The sequence below is a fragment of the Rhodamnia argentea genome, chromosome 2, assembly GCF_020921035.1.
Source record: "Rhodamnia argentea isolate NSW1041297 chromosome 2, ASM2092103v1, whole genome shotgun sequence".
Taxonomy (NCBI): domain Eukaryota; kingdom Viridiplantae; phylum Streptophyta; class Magnoliopsida; order Myrtales; family Myrtaceae; genus Rhodamnia; species Rhodamnia argentea.
Genome location: NC_063151.1, coordinates 32626554 through 32648916, shown reverse-complemented (window position 1 = coordinate 32648916; position 22363 = coordinate 32626554). Strand labels below are relative to the sequence as shown.

At 38.9% G+C, this 22363-nt stretch overlaps 1 protein-coding gene across 5 annotated transcripts; it reads left to right on the top strand.

Annotated features, from left to right (window-relative positions):
* The first annotated feature begins 11452 nt into the window (after positions 1-11452).
* On the top strand, positions 11453-21247 carry LOC115754746 (type IV inositol polyphosphate 5-phosphatase 3). 5 transcript variants are annotated; one of them, XM_030694149.2, is made up of 11 exons: positions 11453-11582; positions 15251-15282; positions 15465-15579; positions 15872-15943; positions 16092-16164; positions 16321-16425; positions 16634-17480; positions 17750-17934; positions 18977-19085; positions 19560-19702; positions 20443-21247. In XM_030694149.2, exons 2-11 carry the CDS (start codon positions 15253-15255, stop codon positions 20732-20734), a joined length of 1971 nt encoding a protein of 656 aa, XP_030550009.1. In that variant the 5' UTR covers positions 11453-11582; positions 15251-15252; the 3' UTR covers positions 20735-21247. The 5 variants fall into 5 exon arrangements, with proteins under 5 accessions (XP_030550009.1, XP_048130857.1, XP_048130858.1 ...); XM_048274900.1 differs by lacking the exon at positions 11453-11582 and having other exon boundaries at positions 14834-15282; positions 15420-15579; positions 16098-16164; XM_048274901.1 differs by lacking the exon at positions 11453-11582 and having other exon boundaries at positions 14835-15282.
* The last annotated feature ends 1116 nt before the right edge of the window (positions 21248-22363 follow it).

Sequence of the window (22363 nt, the reverse complement as noted above, 5' to 3'; positions counted from 1 at the left end):
ACATGATGAATTAATTAATTAAACTAAACACGTGACTCTATGTGGTATGGTAAATGATGTGACAAAGATGACGTGGCAATGAATTTTTTTTTAATTTTCGGATGAATTTGTTTCTTAAAATAGAACTATGCTAAAACAATATTTATCTTGCATATTTTAGAGTTTAAATTGACCTAAACCCTAATATATTAAAGACGAATTACTTTAAACATAAAATTCTATTTAAACATGCAATTTTTATCCTAAAATGCGATCTAGCCTAAATATTTTACAAAAAAGATTAAATATACAGTTATCTACATGATGCAAATTTTAAAAGATATGTAATTTTCAAATATGGAAAGTGGATGAATGCAAATCTTTTAGAATTTTCGAGAGTACATCATGCGACGGATATAATCTAAAAATACGACAATAAAGCAATTCAAATCAAATTAGGAAAGTGAATATGCCAATCAATTCAATCAAGAAAGTGGATATATCAATCAAGTTTTGAAATATTTTGCGAATATTTGAGTCAATCTTTAATTCGTAATCCCATGATTAACGATTGAACCCAAATCCTTACCTAATCGAGTATTCTATCAATAATCTTAATGATGAACTTTCTCGATCGCATGGCAAGTTGCGGATTATGAAAGAAATTTTACTAATCAATAATCAACCTGTATTTTGAAAAAAAACGTCCACTTCGATGCAAGATATGCAAAATACGATGTGATATGTTCAAATTATGCTTGCCATGAATGTACAATTTGCAAGATAGGAAGCTATACCTTATCTTGCAAGATTGCTTTTTTTCAATTTGAATTTGAACAAATCTTGTGCGCCAATGTTCGCAACTTTTGGACTGTTGGCAAGGGACTCCTCGAGGACGGCTCACGATGCGAGAACCTCCCGGCGAGATTACTCTTGGTCAAGGTCGACTAGACAAATAACTTGCGGCACTCGGTGACGAGTCCCAATCCATGGATTCTTGAGGAGAGTGCACGGTCACAATTGATTCGCCATGAATTCGGGGCTTGTCCTCCAATGGGCCATAGAGAAAGAAGACAAAAAACAAGAGGGGACACTCCACGTTTCCTTCGTCCTTTGTTACGTGTTCCACAGGACAAATCCGTGATGGACAGGAACTGAAGGAGGACCAATCAACTAAAAATTGCAAGTGAACTTACTGGACCACCGACAGGATGATGACTAGAGGGACACCGAGAGACTTGACAAGAAGATTTGTCGGGGTGGTCATGGACTGCTTGCCAAGCTGCAACGAGGATAATCGAAGCTGCGATGTTGAATGAATCGTCGGGGTCGGGCCTAGCAACATGAGCGTTGGTCAACCTCCGGGAGTGCTCAGCCGAAGTTCTCTCTCTCTCGTGAATTCTGAATTTTTTTAGAGCTAATGTCTCTCAAAATTCTCCCCTCCTCCGTTTCTCCGACCTCTCTCCTCTATATAGGCCAGCGTATCCAATCTTGGACGAGGAAAAGAAATGTATCTTTCATTACCTCTCAGTCAAGTGAGATTCACTTTTGCTTCTTCCCTATTCCAACTTGTGTGAATATGGCCAGATAATCGTGCACCCCTTATACCAATCAAGCTTATGCGATTTTCCTTCTGTAATGTTTAGAAGATACATACATATATACATTCACACGTGAAGGTCTTATTTGCATTAGACATATTGTTCAAAAATTAAGATGCCATCACGTGTGATCTTGTCCACTTTTGAACCATGAACTTGGTTAAATTTTCAACTTTATGGACTTGTTCCAATTTATTCAATTAAGCTTAGAGCTCCCATTGCCTAAATCCATCCAGCGCCGGTCCGGTCAAAATGCAAACGCGATGCATGCTAAACTAAATTAAATATGCTATGCATGAAAATTAATTAATTATTTTTTTTATGAGAACTAAAATTAGTTTAAATTTTTTTATGCAATATAACTAAAAGGGCTAGTCAAAATTTAAGTGTCAACGGTTATTCTACAAGGTGGAAGGGATCAATCAATCTATCAAATGAATTGATAGTTTTTATTCTCGCTTAATCGTGAATATTATCTTTCGAGTCATATTCTACGTAGCGGACACGGGTTCCCTTATGATTTTGATAATGTAAAAGTGTGATATTGCAATTTTCCGTACACCGAGTCTTGCAAAAAGTAGCCGATCACTTGAGTATGTGAATTGTGTCTGACTGACACGCCAACGGAACTTCTAAGGCATTTGTATACAATGTTAGAATTTTTATCGTGTTTTATCCTTTCAGGGCCGAACTTTTGAAGGGAACGTATTAATCTTGCATATGGGTTGCTCCCATTGAAACAATATCTAGACAGGCTCAGGGCTATGCCGGACTCTTACATTCAACCTAACTTGTTGCTTAAGCCCATCGGTAACCCGAATCCTGTTTGGGGTTGCTCTTAAGCGATTCCAATTCTATCTAGTGAACAAATTTCTGGAAAAATCTCTTGCTTAGATTGAAAACAAAGCAAATTTCTTTGGCCATGGACTTTTTGTTTTTTGTTCCTGGAGCACGAAAAGATTGCGATTGATTGATGAAGACATTAGGTCCCACGCAATTGGCAAATATTTCCCAATTTCCATTGATTGACGTTGCACATAACGACCCAAACTTCACGATTGTTCCAAACACGTGTTCCCCATTCGTTGTACGGACGAAATGATGAGCTCAAATTATTATGACTCCATTCTATTGCTTTTTACCATTAGGTGTCCGACCCAAAAAAAAAAAAAAAAACCATTAGGTGATTTCATTTCCGTGTTTTCACAGTTATCTGACCCTCGCAGACAAGATTTTCCCAATTTTAGGTGATTTCATTTTACCAATGATTTTGTTACGCGTACGACTGGCTTCATTTATTTTTCCGAAAAATAAATAATTTGTAAAAAAAAAAAATTACCTTTATCGCTTGAAATAATTAATAAATATATTCATGGATGATGAAAAAAATTTGTTCATTTACTTTTATATGCGCTACAGCCGTCATTTTTACGAGAAATATTTTCAAGTTATCCATTTTTTGGTGTGTTCGTTTCGGGGAAAGTGATTTTCGGGAATTGATTTTCTGGATTTTCACCCGTTTGGTTCGTCTAAAATGACAAGTCGATGAAAAAAATTTCCAGTCAACAAAAAATTTGATGTATAAATTTAAAAAAGTGAATTCCTCAATCTAAAGAGGTGAAAACACTTTTGGAACTCTTCACTCCAATTTTTTTGAAATATCCTTTTTTATTTTAATAATGAATATTTTATTGTATTATACTATGTTTTCTTTTGTTCTTTTCCTTCAGCGACGGCAACCTACAAGTGACTAGCCATTGGCGCAGCTTGGTGAGGCTCGGCCTCAAGGCTAGATTCGGCGAGGCTCGGCTCGGCCTCGAGGTCCAGGCCGAGCCGACCCTTGCCAGATCCGGCCTCAATTGGCCGAGCCTCGCTAGCCTTCGGCCGGCAAGCTTAAGGCTTGTCCTTGGCAGCTGTTGGCCAGTCACAGTGGAGGAAAAAGGTGGAGAACCGCAGTGGTGAAAGAAGAGGAGTGTGGAAGAAGAAGGCGAAGGAAAAAGAATGAAAAAAAAAGAGAGAGAAGAAATAAAAAATATTTAAATTTTGAATTTTTCTAATTGATATAAAAACACGAGATTGAATCATTTTTCAAAAGGGATCCAAACACCAGAAACATTTTCCGCCACATATCACCAAACAAAGAAAAACTAATCATTTTCCTGAAAAGTATTTTCCGTTTGCATGTAATTTTTCGCCGAATAAATGCACCCTTCAATTTCCTTTTGCTTCTCTCTCTTGGTCTAATATGGGAGTCTTGTTTCGCCTCGTTTAAAATCTACTTCGACCGTTATTGTTTCTTTTCTTCGCTTGTTGTGGCGAATAAATTTGCTTGCAACTAAAAACTCTGTGAGAACTCATCACCAGTCCATTCAACAACATGACTAGAGTGTGATTCTATGATTTCTTTGAGTTTTGAAGAAAGCTCTCCTCCCCCGATTTAGATCTTGATCTAAATTTAGATTTGGGAGTTCTTTAGAGGTATTCTATTTTTGACGGTTCAACATGTCGTCGTTGTTGTTGTCTCCGTATAACCATGGTGTTGAGGGCACCGAAGTTAGGCATGCACTGTAAGTCGTAGTTTTTAGAGGAAGATCTTGGCATATGCCCAACACTAGTTGTTCCGGTGACTATTCATCGATTGTTCTTTGATGATAAGAAAGATCTAGTCTTTCGAGATGATAACGTGTCTATAGCTAATTTTTAAGCATTTCTAAGTGTCAAAGAATTATTGGTTCAAAAGGCCGGTCGCTTTTTTTTTTTTTTGCGTTTTTCACTTTTCAAGGATGACTTGTTGGTACCCTTTTAACACTTCTACGAAATTATTGACTTTTCTTCATGGGTTGCGAATCGCCGACTCTTCCACTGGCTCATCGACTTTTATTTGCATGACTTATTTATTGCTTATATTATTTGATTGTTTTCTGAGTTAACAATATGTACTTGGTTTTGAAAAAAAAAATTATGTACTTGGTATCTATCTCATTCTCTGATAAAACATAGTGATAAAATGATTAACATCAAGCCAGCTTATTATCCTCTGCGCCCAATCCCCACCTCTTTCTAAGCTCCACACATCCCAAAAATATGGACCTCCTTGTTCAAAATTTAACCCAATAGAAAGAAAGAACAAAAACCTAATCAAATTAACCATTTTATAAGAAACTAATTTCATTTAGTGCATTTTGTAAGAAATCAAAAGGTTGACATGCAACATGAGCTCTCACAATGTGCAGGTCGAAGTCCGACACTATATTAGCTGTCGTCACACATGCTCACAATTATATTCTGACAAGCATTAATAAAAGGAAAAAAGTATTAAGAAAACATAAATCTATTAATATGTTGAGATATGTGCATTAAAAGTTTCAAAGCTTATCATAAAAAGTGCAATTGAATCATAAAACTTACAAAAAATATAATCAAATCCTAAAATTTGTCAACTTGATGTAATCAAGTCTTTCCGTTAACACCGTCAGTTTAATTAACAGAAAATGCACGTGACTTTTTTTTTTTTCGCTTTCCATTCATTATTAAATCAGTTTTTTTTTTCAAATATTTAAATTAGATAAATAAAAAATAAAAAGGAAAAACTAAAATTTTACTGACAAAAACAAAAGTTTAAATAAATAATGAAAAATGACAAGTCACCTCTGACAAAAAAAAATGGCAGGTCACTGGTGGAGGGCGTTGCCGCCCATTGCCGGAGGAGGTCCAGCGGCCCTGGCCGAGGGCGCTCAGATCTGGAGGATGCCAGCCTCGCCTGGGCCGACGACCATCGCCCGACAACATCGCATCGCCTGGGTATTCCGACCATCATTCGATCCTCCTGCCAAAATCTCTCTCTCTCTCTCCCACCCGAGAACATGGCACCCCTTGGGTATTCCGATCGGCACTGCCCCGCATGACCCAAGTTCCATTTGATTCCCATGTCTGATTCTCTGCACCGTTTGTCTTGTTCAAGGGTGACAGTGGGCATGATTCGCGCGTCCGCAATTCTTCTCATTTGATCGCTCTCTTATCGACGAACCCAGAATTACATATGCCTAAGTTTTCCGAGAAGGAAGGGCGACGAAGGCATAGAGGTGTGGGGGAAGAGAATCGAAACATGCTCGCCGCAAGCCAGAGTCGGGCACGGCCGTGATTTTGAACAACCGCGAGAAAGGGGGTGAGTTCCTCGAGATCATGAGGTGATCTGTCCGATAAAATTGGACTGAAGAAACCGCTAGATCTAGGCGCCCTCGCCTGGGCCTAGAGAGGGCCACTGGCGAGGCCTCACCCAGGGCTGCCGGCACCTCCGGAGATGGGCGACTGCGACAACAGCCCTCCACTAGCGATCTACCATTTTGCTTTCTTTATTTTTAGTTTTATTTTTTCAATAAAATTGTAGTTTTTCTTTATCTAATTTAAATATTTAACAAAAAATTTATTTTAAATAAATTTTGATTTAAATAATAATAAAAAATGACATGTCAGTATTTTCCGTTAATTAAACTTATGGTGTTAATAGTTAATAGAAGGATTTCATTACATAAACTTGACAAATTTTAAGATTTAATTGTACTTTTTACAAATTTTAAGATTTCTGATGCGCATAACCCTTCTTGCCTTTTTGGTCATTTTCGATTTTGCTGTTTTATCGAGATAACGGGTGTTTATTTCTTCATAGGAATGTTTTTTTGCAGGTGAAAGTCTGACACACTATTAGCTGTCATCATATATGCTCCCAATTATATTCCGAGAAGCATTAGTAACTCTAGCCAATAATTAAAATTGAAAAATTTTCAAATAATGACTTGAAATATTCTCATTTTCTCAAATAAAATTCTAAATGAGTTTTATTTCAAATATATGCATAAACTGACCATTTAGTGTCAAAAAATAGTCTCGCCTCAAGGGTATTTTCGTGATTTCGTGATTTTTATTTTTTTTATGTTTTTTTTAACTTCAAGGACCTCACATTGGACTGGCCGAGGGTCGTACCCTTCCACCGGACCTAGGCGAGGGCCGGCGACCCTCGCCAATGCCCCACCAATGGCGGGGCAATAGCAACAGCCCTCTCACTTGTGTGTTTTTTATTACAATTTTTTTAATTTTTTTGATAAAAGAATAAATGACGAAAATGCTCTTGAGGTCAAGTCATTTTTTGAGATTACATGACAATTTCAGGTTTTTACTTGAAATAATATTCAATTCAGGGTATTTCAAGTTCTTATTTGAAATTTTTCATTAAAATATTCCCAAAGAGAAGTACGTGGCAGGGGTTGTCGTGGGGTCTAAAATGACAGTAGATTAACAATTAAATATCGCAATTAATAAAATTAAGTTGCGCCGGACCTCCGGGACGAGAGTAGGAGTGGTTGTATCTTAACTCAGTGGTGGATGACTTGTACAAATGACGTCCAATCGGAAGCGACAAGTACGACAAGCCTAATCTTCCTCGAAAGAAAGCCGGATGATTAATTCATAATTCTTAAAATTGGCGGTTCACTTTTTCCGTAAGGTTGTCCTGACGCCATTTGTAAGATTGTCCACCCTTCTTTTTTGGCTTGGAACCACGTAAGAGGTTAACCAGAAAAGATGTTGCCGACGTGACCGGATAGACCATAAAAACATACCGCTAAAGAAATTAGTAGTAAAAAAAAACCCTAAACTTATTACACTTTTATAAAATTCGCTCTTAAATATTTTAATTTTACCAATCAAATCATAAATATTTTCACGTTTTTTCAATTGAAATAATCATAACATGGATCTCGACTATTCTACGTGACACGATCGACGCCGAAGTGGAGAATTTTAATATTATTTTATTATTTTTTAGATTTTTTTTACTTGTTATGTTTTCCTTCTTTACTTTTTTTCTTTTTATTTTTCCCTTTTCCCTTCCGTCGGGCCTCATCAATGGCCGACGGAGATCGCCGGCCTTAGGCGAGGGATGCCCAGGCTTGGGTTGGCGAGGGCCCCCCTCACTTGACGCGGGGTGATGGCTAGTGATGACGCAACGTTCAACTAAGATAACAAACAAATCATTGCTTAAGAGAGAAATATCAAAAAGTCTGATAATAAAATAATAATCATCTCCAAAAACATCATAAACACACTTTTTATAGCATGTTAACCCTAATCATAACCTTGCTATGATTCTAAACATCAAAATTAAAAATTATAAAACTGCCGTTAATAGTAAAATAAATTTCGAAAATACTAAAAAAAATTGGAAAACCCATATAGACGATCCCGAATCGCCAAAATCCATTTTTAGTCATGGCTAAAGCCGTGTATATTGATCAAGACGCCGTTTCGCTTCAGCCGACCGAATTTGAGCCCGATCTGATGTTGTCGACCTAGTCCACGGGTTCTTGGCACATCACCATTTCGCCTTCTGATTGGATTTCTGCTTGTCTAATTGGATCCAGAAACGCACTACTAATACATTCCGCATCAAGTAATATGGAAGAAGGAAAAGCAAAGAAGGAAAACATAAGAAGAAGAAGAAGAAGAAACTCGATAAAAAATTGAAAAATTGAAAAAAAGGGTCAACGTTACCACCGATCGTGGCATATAGGATAACTAGCATCCACTCGGCTATTTTCAGCTACCTTAATTAGCAAAACGTGAAAAGATTTATGACTCAATTGATCAAATTAAAAGATTTAAAATTGAATTGCCAAAAGTACAATATGTTTAGAACTTTTTAAATAATTTTTCCTAATTTGTACGATGTCAAAGGTTCAAAGACAAGTAGCCTAAAGTTTAGGAACCATTTATGCTATCATCCCTTGCATGTACGCAGCGTTCTCATCTTCTTTTTCCATTCTTTCTAATGGGGATATTTTGGGTTACATAAAACTGAGGGGCAGGTGCAGGAGGAGGTGAAATTAACGTCTTGGCTCCGTTCATTTCGCTAAAAATCGGTAACTCGAAAAACCAATTTATAATCTTAGGACGAAGACAAGCTGCATCTTTCCGAGGATGTCATCCGTTGACCATTGTTTAACAAAATGAAACTGAGTACTTACGTTGTCGATTTCTTAGTTGTATTTTTAATATTATGTCATCTGCGTCGTTCTTTTCTATCTTATCTGTGCGGTTCAATGGTGCACGCCTGCCATTATTAGCTAATATATATATTTTTTTCCATGCCATTTGTTTAATAGTTGAAAATAGAAAATTGATTAATGAACGGCTCCATCCTCGCTGTCCACCTATTTATGGGGCAACAAAATTTTTATGTTTCCCCTTTTTTTATGAAGACATGTGGGGGTGTTGAATGGATGTAAAAAAAATAAAATAAAAATTAATGCTACTGGATAGATAAATTTAATTATTAGTCCGCACACTCAAAATTTGGAAAAAGCATAAAAAAAAAATCATCAACTTGTTGCATTTGTGTCAATCCATCGCCAAATCCATCGCTAACAAAAACATAAAAATGTCCAAGTCAGTGCCGACAGTACCATGCGAGACCACCGGCATCCACGTCGGCGATTTTCGATAAAAATTGGCTGGATTGATTCAATTGGCATTGATGTAGTAAGTAGGTTTAGGACTCTTTTTGACGTTTCTCCCCTCAAAATTCACGGGAGTTCAATAATTTGTCCAGGTGTCTTCTCCCACGGAGGTCAAAAATAAAATATATGAGTTGATGAAATGCGACCCCCGTTTAAACATCATTATCGTAGAGCTTGATTTTTTTTATTTTTCAACTCATTATTTTTTTTAATCAATTTTCGGTGCCAACGATGAATTGTAGCCTCGTCATCCACGGGAAGTCAATAGGTCGGATCATGTTCAGTTTTCTATGAATGTTCGGTTTTTGCTTAGATTCTTCTAATAGTGTTGACTGGGCAGATGCAAGGTTAACGCGACAAGGTGTACTAGCTCGGAATTTATTATAACATTAACCTGTCAGGATTCATCAATGATATACAAGCCGTCAGTTTACTTGTTAAATGAACTTTAGGATAAAATCTAATTTTATTAATATTTATCTACCATCGACATACATATATCTATATAATGACACCATAACAGTAGATTCTTTTCCAAAATTAAAACAAACAAAAAAAAATGTGAGATAATATAATTTTCGAGTAACACGTAGCATTCGACATTGTTGGGTGGAGTCACGTCAGCTGAAGTTGCAAAACAAACGTGTGGTCCAAATCTCAACCGCATAAGATCTTGTAAATAAAAAATGACAATGTACACTTACCAAAAATATGTTTAACGATGGTCGATATCTATTCGAAGCACTTTCGAATAAGATAAAATTTCAAAATCAATATTTTTGAAAATAATCATTCGCATGTGCAGTTATTTTCCTTATTTATTGCATCGAAACTAGTCATTTTTTTAGTTCTTGATAACTTAGAAGCTAAAGAAAGCTAAAGAATCTTGTGTCGCTAAATGTCTATGGACCCTGTTTAGGTAAGCACTTGTATTGCTAGATAGCAACGATGGTATCTTTCAATACTAATAAAAGACGTGTCTTAAATCATCGAAATAATCATTTTCTTTCTCCTCTTTCGTCTATCAGATATTTCCTAAACTTTGAGATGTGAAGTCTGGTGAATCTTTTGGTTCCCCCATCTTCTAACTTCTCACATTGTTCCGAAAAACTTGGTCGCATGTTTGATCTTAACCAACCATGAAAAATCATTCGTTACGTTCACAAGCATTTGTTTTCTGATTGGACTTGAAATGCTTTCTCGGCACTTGTTCCGGGGCGCTCGCATGCCGATCTCGAGCCAAATGCCTCCTCTTTGTTCCACCTCTTTAAGGCGAGCTCACCCGCAAAAGTTAGATACGAAGTTTGGGAAGTCGAAAGATGATAATACTCTTTGTCACAGCCTAAACTCATCGATAGTAAAAGGGCTATAGGCCAAGCCAAATGTGTTTTATTCTACACTTTTCATATGTTCCATATGGCCAAGGACCGGTCTAAACATTCGAGTCAAACGTGTTATTGCCGGTTCGCTTGTTCTACACGCACTTCTCAACCGAAGGCCGACCATAGATTTGCGCACGTGGGCCTGTAGGGTTTGTAGTCTGCAGACTCTGCACTGCACCAACCAAAATTTTTCATTTCCTATTCTCAATTGGTCTGTCCAATTATTTCTCCCCCACAACAAGATTCCGTGACTGAATAAACAGTCTCATTTCCAGCACCCGCTTGCATTGTGCTAACGATATGGACGTTTCTGCTTACCCGGGCCAATGTGTTAGAGGTATTGAGTTTGATTCTTGCCGAGCGGTATCCCAATACGACGAGTCCATCGGCCAAGAGATCTCAAGTTCACCGCGAAAGTAGAAGCGAGGCATAGATCGAATATGTAGGATATGGTTCTTCACGATTCAATTTTATTAGCGAGCTTCAACGCATTTGTTAAGTAACCAAATAACAAAAACTCAGAGTTTTGTTTTTGCATAGATTAATGTTCCGACACATAACTTCTTCTTTTTTCCACCCCCTTACAGAAGCCAACCTTCACAGCTATTAACACAAGTAATTATGTTTTCAGAAGCCAACGCCGGCCGATCAAATTAATCATGATGGATGCAGCTTCTATTGAAAAGAGTATAGGCACTCGTTCTATACGAATTATGAAGAAAGTGCATGGAATTATTCTTTAGGAAGTATGCTTCAGTTAATTTAAACTAAACTAAACTAAACTAAACAATTTCGTTTTCATGATTGGCGCGTGCTTCGGTGGACAAGAGCCACGTGGCACGAGAAGGGAGAAGCTGGTGAACTGTGGAAAGGGGCGAGTCCTCTTTATCTTCTCTTCTCTTCTCAGTATATAAGCGAAGCCTGAGAGTTTCTGCAAGTGGCAAAAATAGCTCCTGCTTCCGTCTTAGCCCCACCTGGGATTTGGCGAAAAACCTAGCGGAAGAGTCATCTGATAAGGGTTTCGGAAGAAGAAGAAGAAGACGAAGAAGAAGAAGAGCTTCCTCCTTGCAAAGCTGAGATCGGAGCACGCTGAACAGCCTGAACTTGAGGTATGACATCTGCCCACATGATTCATCCCTGCAACAGAAGAAACGCTTCCGACAGTTTCGCTGCTTCCCAGTGTCCGTGTCTCGTCCCTGGTTCCTGTTCTTTTCTCCACGGAAGCTTAAGCACGTTAGAACTTTAGTTTCTGCATTCCAGGACGGGAGGATGTTCTTGACCGACGGGGACGGCGCATCTCCGCCGTCTCGGGGTCGAGATCTCCTCGCGTTACTTGGGAACTAACTCGACTCAAGCTCGTAGGAAGAAACTGTACAGTGGCTCTTACGTTTGACATGATCCTTTATAGAGCTCTCTTCGGGAGGAGTATTGGAAGATGATCTTGGAAAATAATTATTTCTTCTCCTCGTTCGTTTTCTTTTTCTTTTTATTTTTATGCATATTGCTCTCCCTCATTTTTCATCACAAAATGATAATTTTTTTCTTTTTCGCCCTTTTAAGGACTAAGGTAACGGAGTGTTAGTGTGGCCGACGTATAAGGATATTTTTAAGGATAACGAGGAGGTGGGGGCACCTAATGATGCATGCTACCAATTATGGTTTCAAGTGTCTAGTGTTTGATTGATTTCTCGTCGCTTCGAGACGTCGTTTCCTTATCGATAGGCATGAGACGCTATTGGTAAAGAGATTGAAAATAAGGATGCTAGTATCATTGATGTGGGGTTCGATTCCCGTATTCCGTAAAAAGAACAAATGTCAGATATATAGAGAGGAAATAAACACAGGATGAAAAAAAATGAAGCGCTTCGCTTCCACAATTTCGGGAGGAAGGAAAGGAATGTCTTTCATAATATGTTTCTAAAAGAGGCGTCCCATATAGAAAGTATTCTATTCTAGAATGTGGATTCCTCACCCAAAAAAAGGGCAAAAACTGAAAGACGAAAAGGGCACTTGGTGCATGTCTTGACCACATCCACCGCACACGGTCGTCGTCGGCGCCGCCACCGCGGGACCCACCCGATCGGTGCCTTGGACCTTGGGGCGGGTCCCAGATTTGGCTGATGCTTTACTCGTAATCATGCAATCGAGATCAGCGTGTCTGGTTGCTTCTCATGCTTCCACATGACGTGTCCCCCGGCCCAACCACACATTTTATTACTACCGTCCTACGCTTCGGACATAAAGATTTTTCCTTTTCAATTTTCTTTTTACCAGAAGGGGTTGACTTTGACTAGCTGAAAAAAAAAAAGTTAAATTGGGGGAAAAATGACACCTATATATATATTTATTATTTCCTCAAGACGGTGTAAGAAAATCATTTAGATCATTAATCAAGGAAACAATTTCAAATAAAGATTTGAAAAACTCTTATTTTTTCAAATAAAAATTCCGAGAGATATCGTGTTTCAAATAAGTGTCAAAAGTCTTGTTTTTATTTCAAAGAAGGGCATGTCTAATGACATTTTCATTATTTCCTATTTTGATTTCTTTTTTTTTTCTTTTCTTTTTTCTCATTTCTTTTTTTCCCTTTAATTCGACCAAGGAGCCCTCGCCCAAGTCCTCGTCAACCGTAGCGAGGCAACCCTCACCTAGAGACCGGCGACCCTAGCAAGCCGAAACAGAGGAAAAAGAAGAAATGGGATAAAAGAAAATAAACAAAAAAATGACAAAAATACCCTTGGTTGTATCCTTATTTAAAACAAAGAGAGCATTGTAGATTTTTATTTGAAATAATGTCCACTTCAAATTATTATTTGAGAAAATAAATTTCAAATTTTTATTTGAAATTTTCTCTAAATCAAGTTTGTGCTGCTACCTATCCGTCCCTCCGTAGGTGTTACGTCCGCCGGACGATTCCTAATTTTCTAGTTCCTCGTACTCTTTCCTTTTCTTTTTTTATTTTTGTCGTTTCTGGGGCCGCAGGAATTTGTTCCTCCCTCGTTGGTCCTACATTTTTAACTAAATTTTTGTTGCTCTCTCCTTCGTTTGTTTTGTCCTTTTCGCTAACTTCAGTCAGAAATGCTAAAAAAAAGAGGGTGAAAATGCTAACAAAAAATGGAAAAAAAATAAAAAATAAAAAGAAAGAAAGGAAAACTAGAATAATTTTGGGGGGGAAGATTGTTGACCAGGTGTTGGAAGATGACTTGACACACGTCCACCAAACATTGTTATAGTATTCCCAAAGGTTGTCTCCTCCCAGGAGGAGGCAACGTTCGATCAAAGTTGATCGAACTTTCCTCGTAGCAAAGTTGAGCAAACCCATGCTGGCCAAGGGAAAAAAAAAGTGTTCTTTAAGCGAAAAAGGAGAAAAGAAAAAAGTTAGATCAACTTTTTTTCCATGTGGGTGGAAAAAGGTTAGAAAAGCAGTGCTTCAATGATTCCGCAAACATGTGATTTGGGGGTCGAATCACGCTTTCAATAGATAATAATGTGCGCTTACCCTTACCCTTAAAAATTCTAACTTATCCAACATCATTTTGCACCCCAAAAAAAAAAAAAAAAAACAGAATTCCAATGGAAAGATGAGCACTAGGTTGCCAAAGTTGATTGATCTAGAGTTTAATAATCTCACTCTTATATGCTCTTTCTGATGAGTTTGTCCTTATATATCGTAAAAATGCGAGGGCGAAAGCGTGCAAGAGTGAGTTTAGTAGCAATTAGTTCGTAGATTGTTTGTCGAGAGAGTTTGTCGGCGATTAATTAGTCGGCAGCAAGCATGAGAATTATCGCTAGGCTTTAAGACTTGATTGTTTCCTTATTGATTTGAATGGATGGAAAACGTGTGCACCGTCAACAAAATCCACAAAGCGTCACTAGGAGGGCATTAAGTAAAATGCTTCCTTCTTGGCCTATTTAGGCCTTATTGGATCTTACAGAAATATTAAGTGGTTTTTAATTGCGGGTGGGTAAAGCATGGATAAGAAAGTAAGAAACTAAAAAAATTAAAAAAGAAGGTATTTAATCTACGTAAAGACCCGATATTTGTTAGCACATCATTGATCATCTTCTCCTTCTCATGAAAGAGAACATCTATTCTTTTTTGCGATCGGAAGAATGAAAATAGTTCCAAATGATTAGACATCCAATGCTATGATGGGACGCCATTAAATGAGAGTACATAGTATTAACGTGAAAGAGATCGGAGCCTAGTATTTTGCTTCTGGGCTAATGGTCCAACCATCGACTGACGCCATGGACCATTTTGCTCTTCTGACGTTCGGTGTCAAACACACTCTTTGTTAATTTAAACCAGCCGAAACGAGTCGGGGTCTGATAACGAGAAAAACCACAAATTTGAAGTTTTAGTATTTTTTTCTATTTTCTAATGGTTAACATGACCACAGAGCATGAGATGATTTTCCAATATGTGTTCTTCTGAAGTGTGTCCATTTGTTTGCTCAGTAATGGTGGATGGAACTAAATTTATTGCACCGGTCAACTCTTGCTTGGCGCAAAACTAGTGAGAGACCCAGTCTGCAGTTTCCACCAACCGTTGTTAATTTGCATTCTTTCTGGTTGGTTGGTTTGATCTGTGTTGGGGTTTGATTATTTCCTCGACCCTTGTTCATGATAAACCCTTCGAAGCTTCGTCGATGTTTCCCTCAAAGCTCTCATTTTGATCGTCTGTCGGATTGAATTCTTTCTCGCTGCTTCGCTTTCTTTCATCCGCTCTCTGATTTATCATAGAATCTTCGAGTCATCGCCATTCCTTACTCAGATATGAGGCAACGGTCAAAGCATCAACCGGAGGTATACTCTCTTTCTCTCTCTCTCTCTCTCTCTCTCTCTCCTGCAAATAAACTTGTTACGTCGATGCAATTTGCTTCGACGTTTTGGTTTTTTTTTGTTTGTGCGGCTGTGATGTTTAAACGAGAGAGAATTTGCAGAGAAGTTGGGCTGAAATATGTTGTTTGGGTTGCTCCTGCCTGCAGCTGTTCTGGCCGAGAGTGGTCGTGCGCAAATGGCTCAACATCAGCACCAAGGAATCGGATTACAGCGCCGATTCTGACGACGAAGACGATGTCGACTCCAACTCCGACATTGAAGGTGAGAGTGAGACCCAGATCACTAAATTCTCAAATTTCGCAAAAAAGTCCTTCCAAATGTGAGCTTTGTTCTGTTTTGTCTTTGCTTTGTTCCTATGGTTTATGAGTTGTTGTTAAGATTTGATGTGCTTGTACTGGAAGTTCTTTTCCTTATTGGTTTTCTTTAATTTAGCTGGAGATTCAGGTTTAAGAATGTGATTATTGTCCGCGGTGTTTGAGTACCTATGGTTCTGTCTTGAGCAGTCTTTCCGTATTGAGGAGTTCCTTCTAATTTTGAAGTTGATGAACTGCAGAATTCAATCAAGGGGGAAGGGGGTCTCGGCTTAGGAATTGCGGCCGCAAGGATACTCAAGTCGATCCTATTGGTAATGTTCCCACTGCAGAAACACGTAAAATTGTTCTCAAAAACAAATGATGGTCTCATATGAAACTCTGTGGTTCTTGTTAATATTATTCATTAGTATCCTTATCTCGTATATTACTAACCTCTAATTGGAACAAAATTGAGTTCAGATACTATTCCAAGAATGAGAAGGAGGAAGTCGGAGACTTTCCGGGCTCAGTATATAAACACAAAAGAAATCAAGTACGTGCCTTTAGTCAGCTGTAACTCAATATCTGAGTGATGTGATAGATGAACCACATAGCATCACTTCAGTTTATGAGATTTAATTGTTGTACCACTTAATGTTTTCTTTCATCTCTTCTTCCCCTCCAAATCTAAGTATTCTTTTGTTCCCAGAATATGCGTTGGAACATGGAACGTTGGAGGGAAGCTTCCACCTGATGATCTGGATATTGACGAGTGGCTAAACATCAGTGAGCCTGCTGACATCTATGTGCTTGGGTGTGTACTTCCTTTCAGTCTTTCAAAGTAGTTCTGAGTTCCTATTGTAGGCTTTAAGCTTGCCACCTCTGTGGAATTACTTTCTGCAGAGGTTGTTCATTGGTTCTTCCTGGGAGAGCTTGTTTTGAGTAACTGAAACAATTAAAACTGCCATTCACTTTTTTGCAGTATTAGCTTCTTAAGTAGTGACTAACACTATCCATTGCAGTCTTCAAGAGATCGTGCCCTTAAATGCTGGAAATATATTGGGGGCCGAAGATAACCGCCCGGTACCAAAATGGGAAAACATCATACGGGAAACATTGAACAGAGTCCGACTCACAAAGGCAAAGGTTAAATGCTATAGTGATCCTCCATCTCCATCAAGGTTTAAACCGTCCGAAGACATCCCTGACATAGAAGAGGAGTTACTACTTGAGACTGACAGTGATGGAGATGAGGAAGTTCATCCTATTGATGATGAACCTGATGGCTTTGGTGAGGAAAGACCAGTCACAGACAGAAGTTCATTCACGACTTTCGGGGATGCGCACTATGGTGACAGTGGCAAGTCGAGTGAGCCGGATGGGCAAGACTTGGAGAGGCAATTCTCTTCTCCAAAGAGGTTAGATAGGTTAAATTGCTTGAGGACAGAAGAGCAAGAAGAAGTTCCATTTGCTCAGCACAACACGAAATTGACAAGAATGCTAAGTGGTTCTGAGAGAATTGGTTTAAGCTGGCCAGAGCCTCCATTAAATTTAATATCTGAGGGTGTTCTCGAAAGGCCAAATTCCTTCAAGTCAATAAGATCATTTCAAGCGCCGAAGTCTTTGAGAAAATTTAATTCCTTCAAGTCATTTACAAGTGAAGCTCCACCGGATCTGTCCTTGCTGGCAGAACTGGATATTGAATCCCTTTTAAAACGGAAAAGACAAACACCTTTTGTCAGGATAGTCAGCAAGCAGATGGTTGGGATATTCCTAACAATTTGGGTTCGCAGGAGCTTACGCAGGCACATTCACAACTTGAAGGTGTCGACTGTTGGTGTGGGCGTTATGGGCTACATAGGCAACAAGGTTTGTCCTCCCATTGAAGTACTCCTTGGAGTTCTTTAGACTTCTATTAGATAATTCTAGTACAGTTTTTCCTGACTAAGATTATTTTAGTACATTACTTTCATTTCGTGCTGCTTACTGGTAACATAGTGTGTCCAGGATGCTCATGCCTTTGGATTCACTGTTTGCATTCAGAAACTTACTAGCCATTTCCTTCATTTGACCTTTTTCTTTTAACTGCACAAATACCTTCTAATGACCAGAAACACTTGAAAACTTGATTCTTTCAGGGATCAGTATCAGTCAGTATGTCTATTTATCAGACGCTTTTCTGCTTTATTTGCACTCATCTTACCTCGGGAGAAAAAGATGGAGATCAACTGAAGAGGAATGCTGATGTGCATGAAATACGTCGTAGAACTCAGTTTCGTTCAGTGCCTGGAATCGGACTTCCCAAAAGTATTCTTGACCATGAGTGAGTTCTAAGACTTGGTACATATATATTTTCCATTAGTCTTTTCATTCCGTTTCACTTCAGCACATAAATATGTTTCGTTGTTTTATGGTTTCCATCTCACTTCACCTTTGGAATAAGCTATCAGTTGTCTCATCCTTCCATGTACTTATTTAGACAGAAATGTTGCCATCTGATAGATCAAATCTACTTTGGGTCTATGTAATACTATTACTGACATTGCTAGTGCCTGGGTATAGCTCTCTGTGATTTCCCTCTCTTGTGGGGTCATGTTGCCATCCGTTCCATGAACAGGTTGTATATGGTTTATGTGAGTGAAGAAACATTCGACTGTTTGGTTATATATCAGGTAGAATGTTGGCAAAACTTCCAACGGCATACATATTAGCTATTGCGTCCTAAACTACGCAGAATTTTGTTGTTTGAAAGAAAACGTGATTACCTTGACAGCATGAATAAGATTGTGATTTTTAGTTCATTATATCTTGAAAACGCTAACATTAGATTCATAGTTGTGTATCAATGTTACCCTTGTAATGCTTTTAGGTAGCTGTGGATAATTTGGTATCAATTGATATAACTTGAACCGTTATTTGGCCCCTGACGCATCTAGTGACATTGAGGAGTTGGAGGGATCTAGCTAATTCAGGTTATGCCGTTTTAGTGAAGACTTTAAAAACCATTATTTTGGCTCTACCCGTGAAACGTTCAGATCCTAGTCGCTTGGTGCACATATCAGATTTTGTCTGTTTGATATCGTAATTAGATGTAGAGTACATAAAGGACTTTTTCTATAGTTACCTTGCAATTGCCAGATGGAAAATAGGATCAAACACATCTGAATGGTTATGCTCTCATGGTTAGAGTTATGTGTCTTGTCCTTTTTAGTCTAAGAATCTACTTCATTGACCTATTCAAAAGAGTGGGTAGTTTTGGTGGAGAAAATTGAGGACAGATAATTTCAATTCCAGTTTACAGAATGTTTTAACGTTCATATTTTTCTACTTTCATGAAGATCGATCTAAATTCATGTTCCCTGCAGAAAAATTATTTGGTTAGGTGACTTGAACTATCGGATCAACTTGTCATATGAGGAAACAAGAGAACTCATCTCAAAAAAGGAGTGGTCTAAGTTGACTGAGAGAGATCAGGTAGACATACCACAATTTTTTTTTTCCTTTTCCGCATTATCAATGGTTTTGATGGCCAATCCATGTCCATTCCATACATGAACTCTACTGTTTACAGAACCCACCTTATAGCATTAATAATGACGATTTAGTACCAAGATCTTTTTTAGGAGGAGTTGTCTACTTCAGGACATTTTAGTTGCTAAAGCAAGTTTGCATATGCAAGATGGTGTCATGTTGTATATGTTAGGATTTACGGTGCGGATGATTGTTTTGTACAATTTGTTTGAATTATTCTCCGCATGAACCAATTTTCCTATTAAGTAGCATCTTTTCCTATGGTTTTCTGTGAATGTATGCAAATTGCGAACAAAAGGGCGACCCATATTTGGGTGGGATGCTTTTTCTTTTCCTCGTCGCAGCTTTCTCATAGAGCACCAAAATGAACTTGATTTTATATGACCCCAGCTGACTAGCGCCATAACCTTTCAACAGCTTGTACGTGAGCTAAGAAAAGGTCGCACTTTTGATGGGTGGTCCGAGGGTACTTTGAATTTCCCACCCACATACAAGTATGAAAATAATTCAGAGAAGTATTTCGGAGAGGATCCCAAGTTTGGAAGACGTACTCCAGCGTGGTATGCTTATGCTTCCCTGTGGTTGAATGAGATTAATGTTTGTTTCATAGTAGTTGATGGTGCATCCCTGCCTATTACAACAATTGCTTTTCCCTGCTTCCGTGGCAAATTTCATTTTAGCTTTTACTATACTAACGTTGACTCTGGCGCCATGAAATCTCAAGCAGTTGGTGGGTGCTGTGAAGTGCTTTACTCTTTCATATCCTTCAGAACGCTACCATTCTGCCAATTGAAATATGCATTCAAAATGCAAGTTCCCTAGGAAACGTGGCTTTGAGAATACATGACATTCCTTATATGATGGCGTTGTAGCATTGAGGATACTTAGGTGTACAGAATGGCATGATTTTGCTGCAGAAGTTCTACTGCATGGATATTTGACTACATGAAAGTATGTATTTTTCGCATAAACGACTCCAAACTTGTTTTATGGTGTGCTAGTTGCAAGTCATACTCAATAGATGTTACCTATTCATAATCAAGATTCTCTGATTTGCAACAGTAGCTGTCGGATATATCTTGATCTATGGAGTACCTATATGTTCATATGATCACCTCTGCAATGTGGTGTAGAAATTGAAATGCACAAAGCATCTGCGAGATATATGTTGATTTTCATTGTTTTCTTTTTCCTGCCACGTCCACTTGAGCTTAACTGGTCAGCATGACATGATCTTGCTGAACTTGTTTTCTGGTGTGTGATTATGCTAAATTACTTAAAGCCTGAATTGCCCTTTCAGGTGTGATCGCATTCTTTCGTGCGGCAGAGGAATGAGACAGCTCTGCTATAGGAGAGTTGAACTAAAACTATCTGATCATCGACCTGTGACCGCCACATATGTGGCAGAGGTTGAGGTGTTTTCTGCGAAGAAATTGCAGCGTGCCCTCACTTTCACTGATGCAGAAATTGAAACTGAGGAATTTGCGGCAAACATGGGCTTTGATGCCTGTACAGTACCCTTACTAATCGAAGAGGAGGGTGATGTAGGTGGCGCCGAGTTGGGAGCTCTGGAGGAGGATGGGATATCATGAAAGAAGAGACAAGAATTCGATAGCTTCCACAACTTACATGGATTTTTGGTATGACTACCACGTTTTTCATTCATTCATTGTTCTGCATTACTTTCATCGGTTCTATACATCACCCTTCCATTACTGTGGAAATACCCTAGGAAGAGAGGCTTGTGAAGTAGGTTTAGCAAATTCGGTCTGAAGTATGTTGGGTCTGTACATGAGTACCGTAGTGTCTGTAAGGAATCGCACTCAGCGAGCAGCTTTTTTCTGAGAATGCTAATATAAAACACACATTGTTGATCTTGTGCTGTTCCGTTACACTGATTCGTGATGTTGGATGAGCTTATGAGTTGCAATGCAGTGCGAAAATTTCAGTCTCTTCATCTCTTTCTCCGCACCTTCTACTGTCTCGCCGCTCTAATACGCTTGACAGTCGGTTAAGTTTGAGCTCCATATGTTGCAGTTCAGACGCCATTCCGCTTATGCATCTCCTATTTAACCTATGATTAGGGATGAGGATTCTTATTTTTATTACTCTGTCCGTGCTTCAATGCTCCGACGCTTCGCTCTATTGTTCTCTAAAGTACATCGGTGCGTAAGCATCTCGTTTATCGGCAAAAAATGAATGGAAATCGTGCAGCGCTTTCCCCCCGAACCTAGCAAAGTCCAGACATGTTCTCGGTTTCGAGCTATTCCGAGGGGGTCACAGTGGAGTTTCGGGTTTTCAACATGTGGCCAGTGTCCTGTGTGATCAACTGGAGTTCCATTTCCAGGATGATCCTGCTCAAAAACCATACAGACTCTCTCGCACCGGTCTCCCCCATACATGTTGGTAAACCATAACTCTTGACGCTCGTGGCTAGACACGAACGAGACACCATCCATTTGGTTTCTTGATTCTTGAAAGAACGTATATGGCGAAACACTTCGATGGATATTCCTTACATCGCTAGTCGGTTGAGATTTGAACTTGAGCGCTCCCACTTGGCGATCTCGGTATTCGACTTCCGCAGCACCCGACACGTGAAAAGACGAGATCTTGCGAAGTGTCGTGGCTGTTTCTATTGAGTTCGTCCTCTGTTTTGGTAAATAAATCAAGCAAAGACAGCGATTTGAAGCTTTCGATTAAATTAAGGGAGGCGTGTTCCTTTTCCAGCCAACCGACCACAGCATTTCGAAGGCCAACAATTGGCTCATGCGCTCAATCATGGTGCTTGGTGGGGGGCCCACACTGAGCTGCCACTTCTGTGCTGCCACGTGTCTCTTGGCTTTTACCATCACTTTACTGCATTTCATTTCATGGCTGTCTCAGTCTGCGTGTTACGGCAGTTAAACATCCGAAACCAATGCCCTCGCGACACATTCATTTCAATTAATTTTCGCCTCATTAACAAAAAAAAATGCAAAACCTTTAATAACATTTCGTCCGATGTCGGTACATCTTGGTTTTCAATGTCGGAACTACCGTCGTCCACATTAGATTCGTCTTCCGGTTCTTAGCCACCCGCGATAACATAACACGTTCTCATTTTAGCGCGATTTCTAATGGGATGCTAATGGACGGAAGATTTGGATTGAGGCACCGGTTTGTGATTTAATAAATGCTTCACGGAGTATCGATGTAGGATTTTCTCTTGTTTAGAAATT

Bases quoted from the DNA above. Each gene is read 5' to 3' on its own strand.
- LOC115754746 (XM_030694002.2), top strand. From the start codon at position 15,253: ATGAGGCAACGGTCAAAGCATCAACCGGAG. The intron at 17,935-18,976 runs GTGAGTTCTAAG...TGTTCCCTGCAG, and splicing joins AAAAGTATTCTTGACCATGA to AAAAATTATTTGGTTAGGTG. The intron at 19,703-20,442 runs GTATGCTTATGC...TTGCCCTTTCAG, and splicing joins GGAAGACGTACTCCAGCGTG to GTGTGATCGCATTCTTTCGT.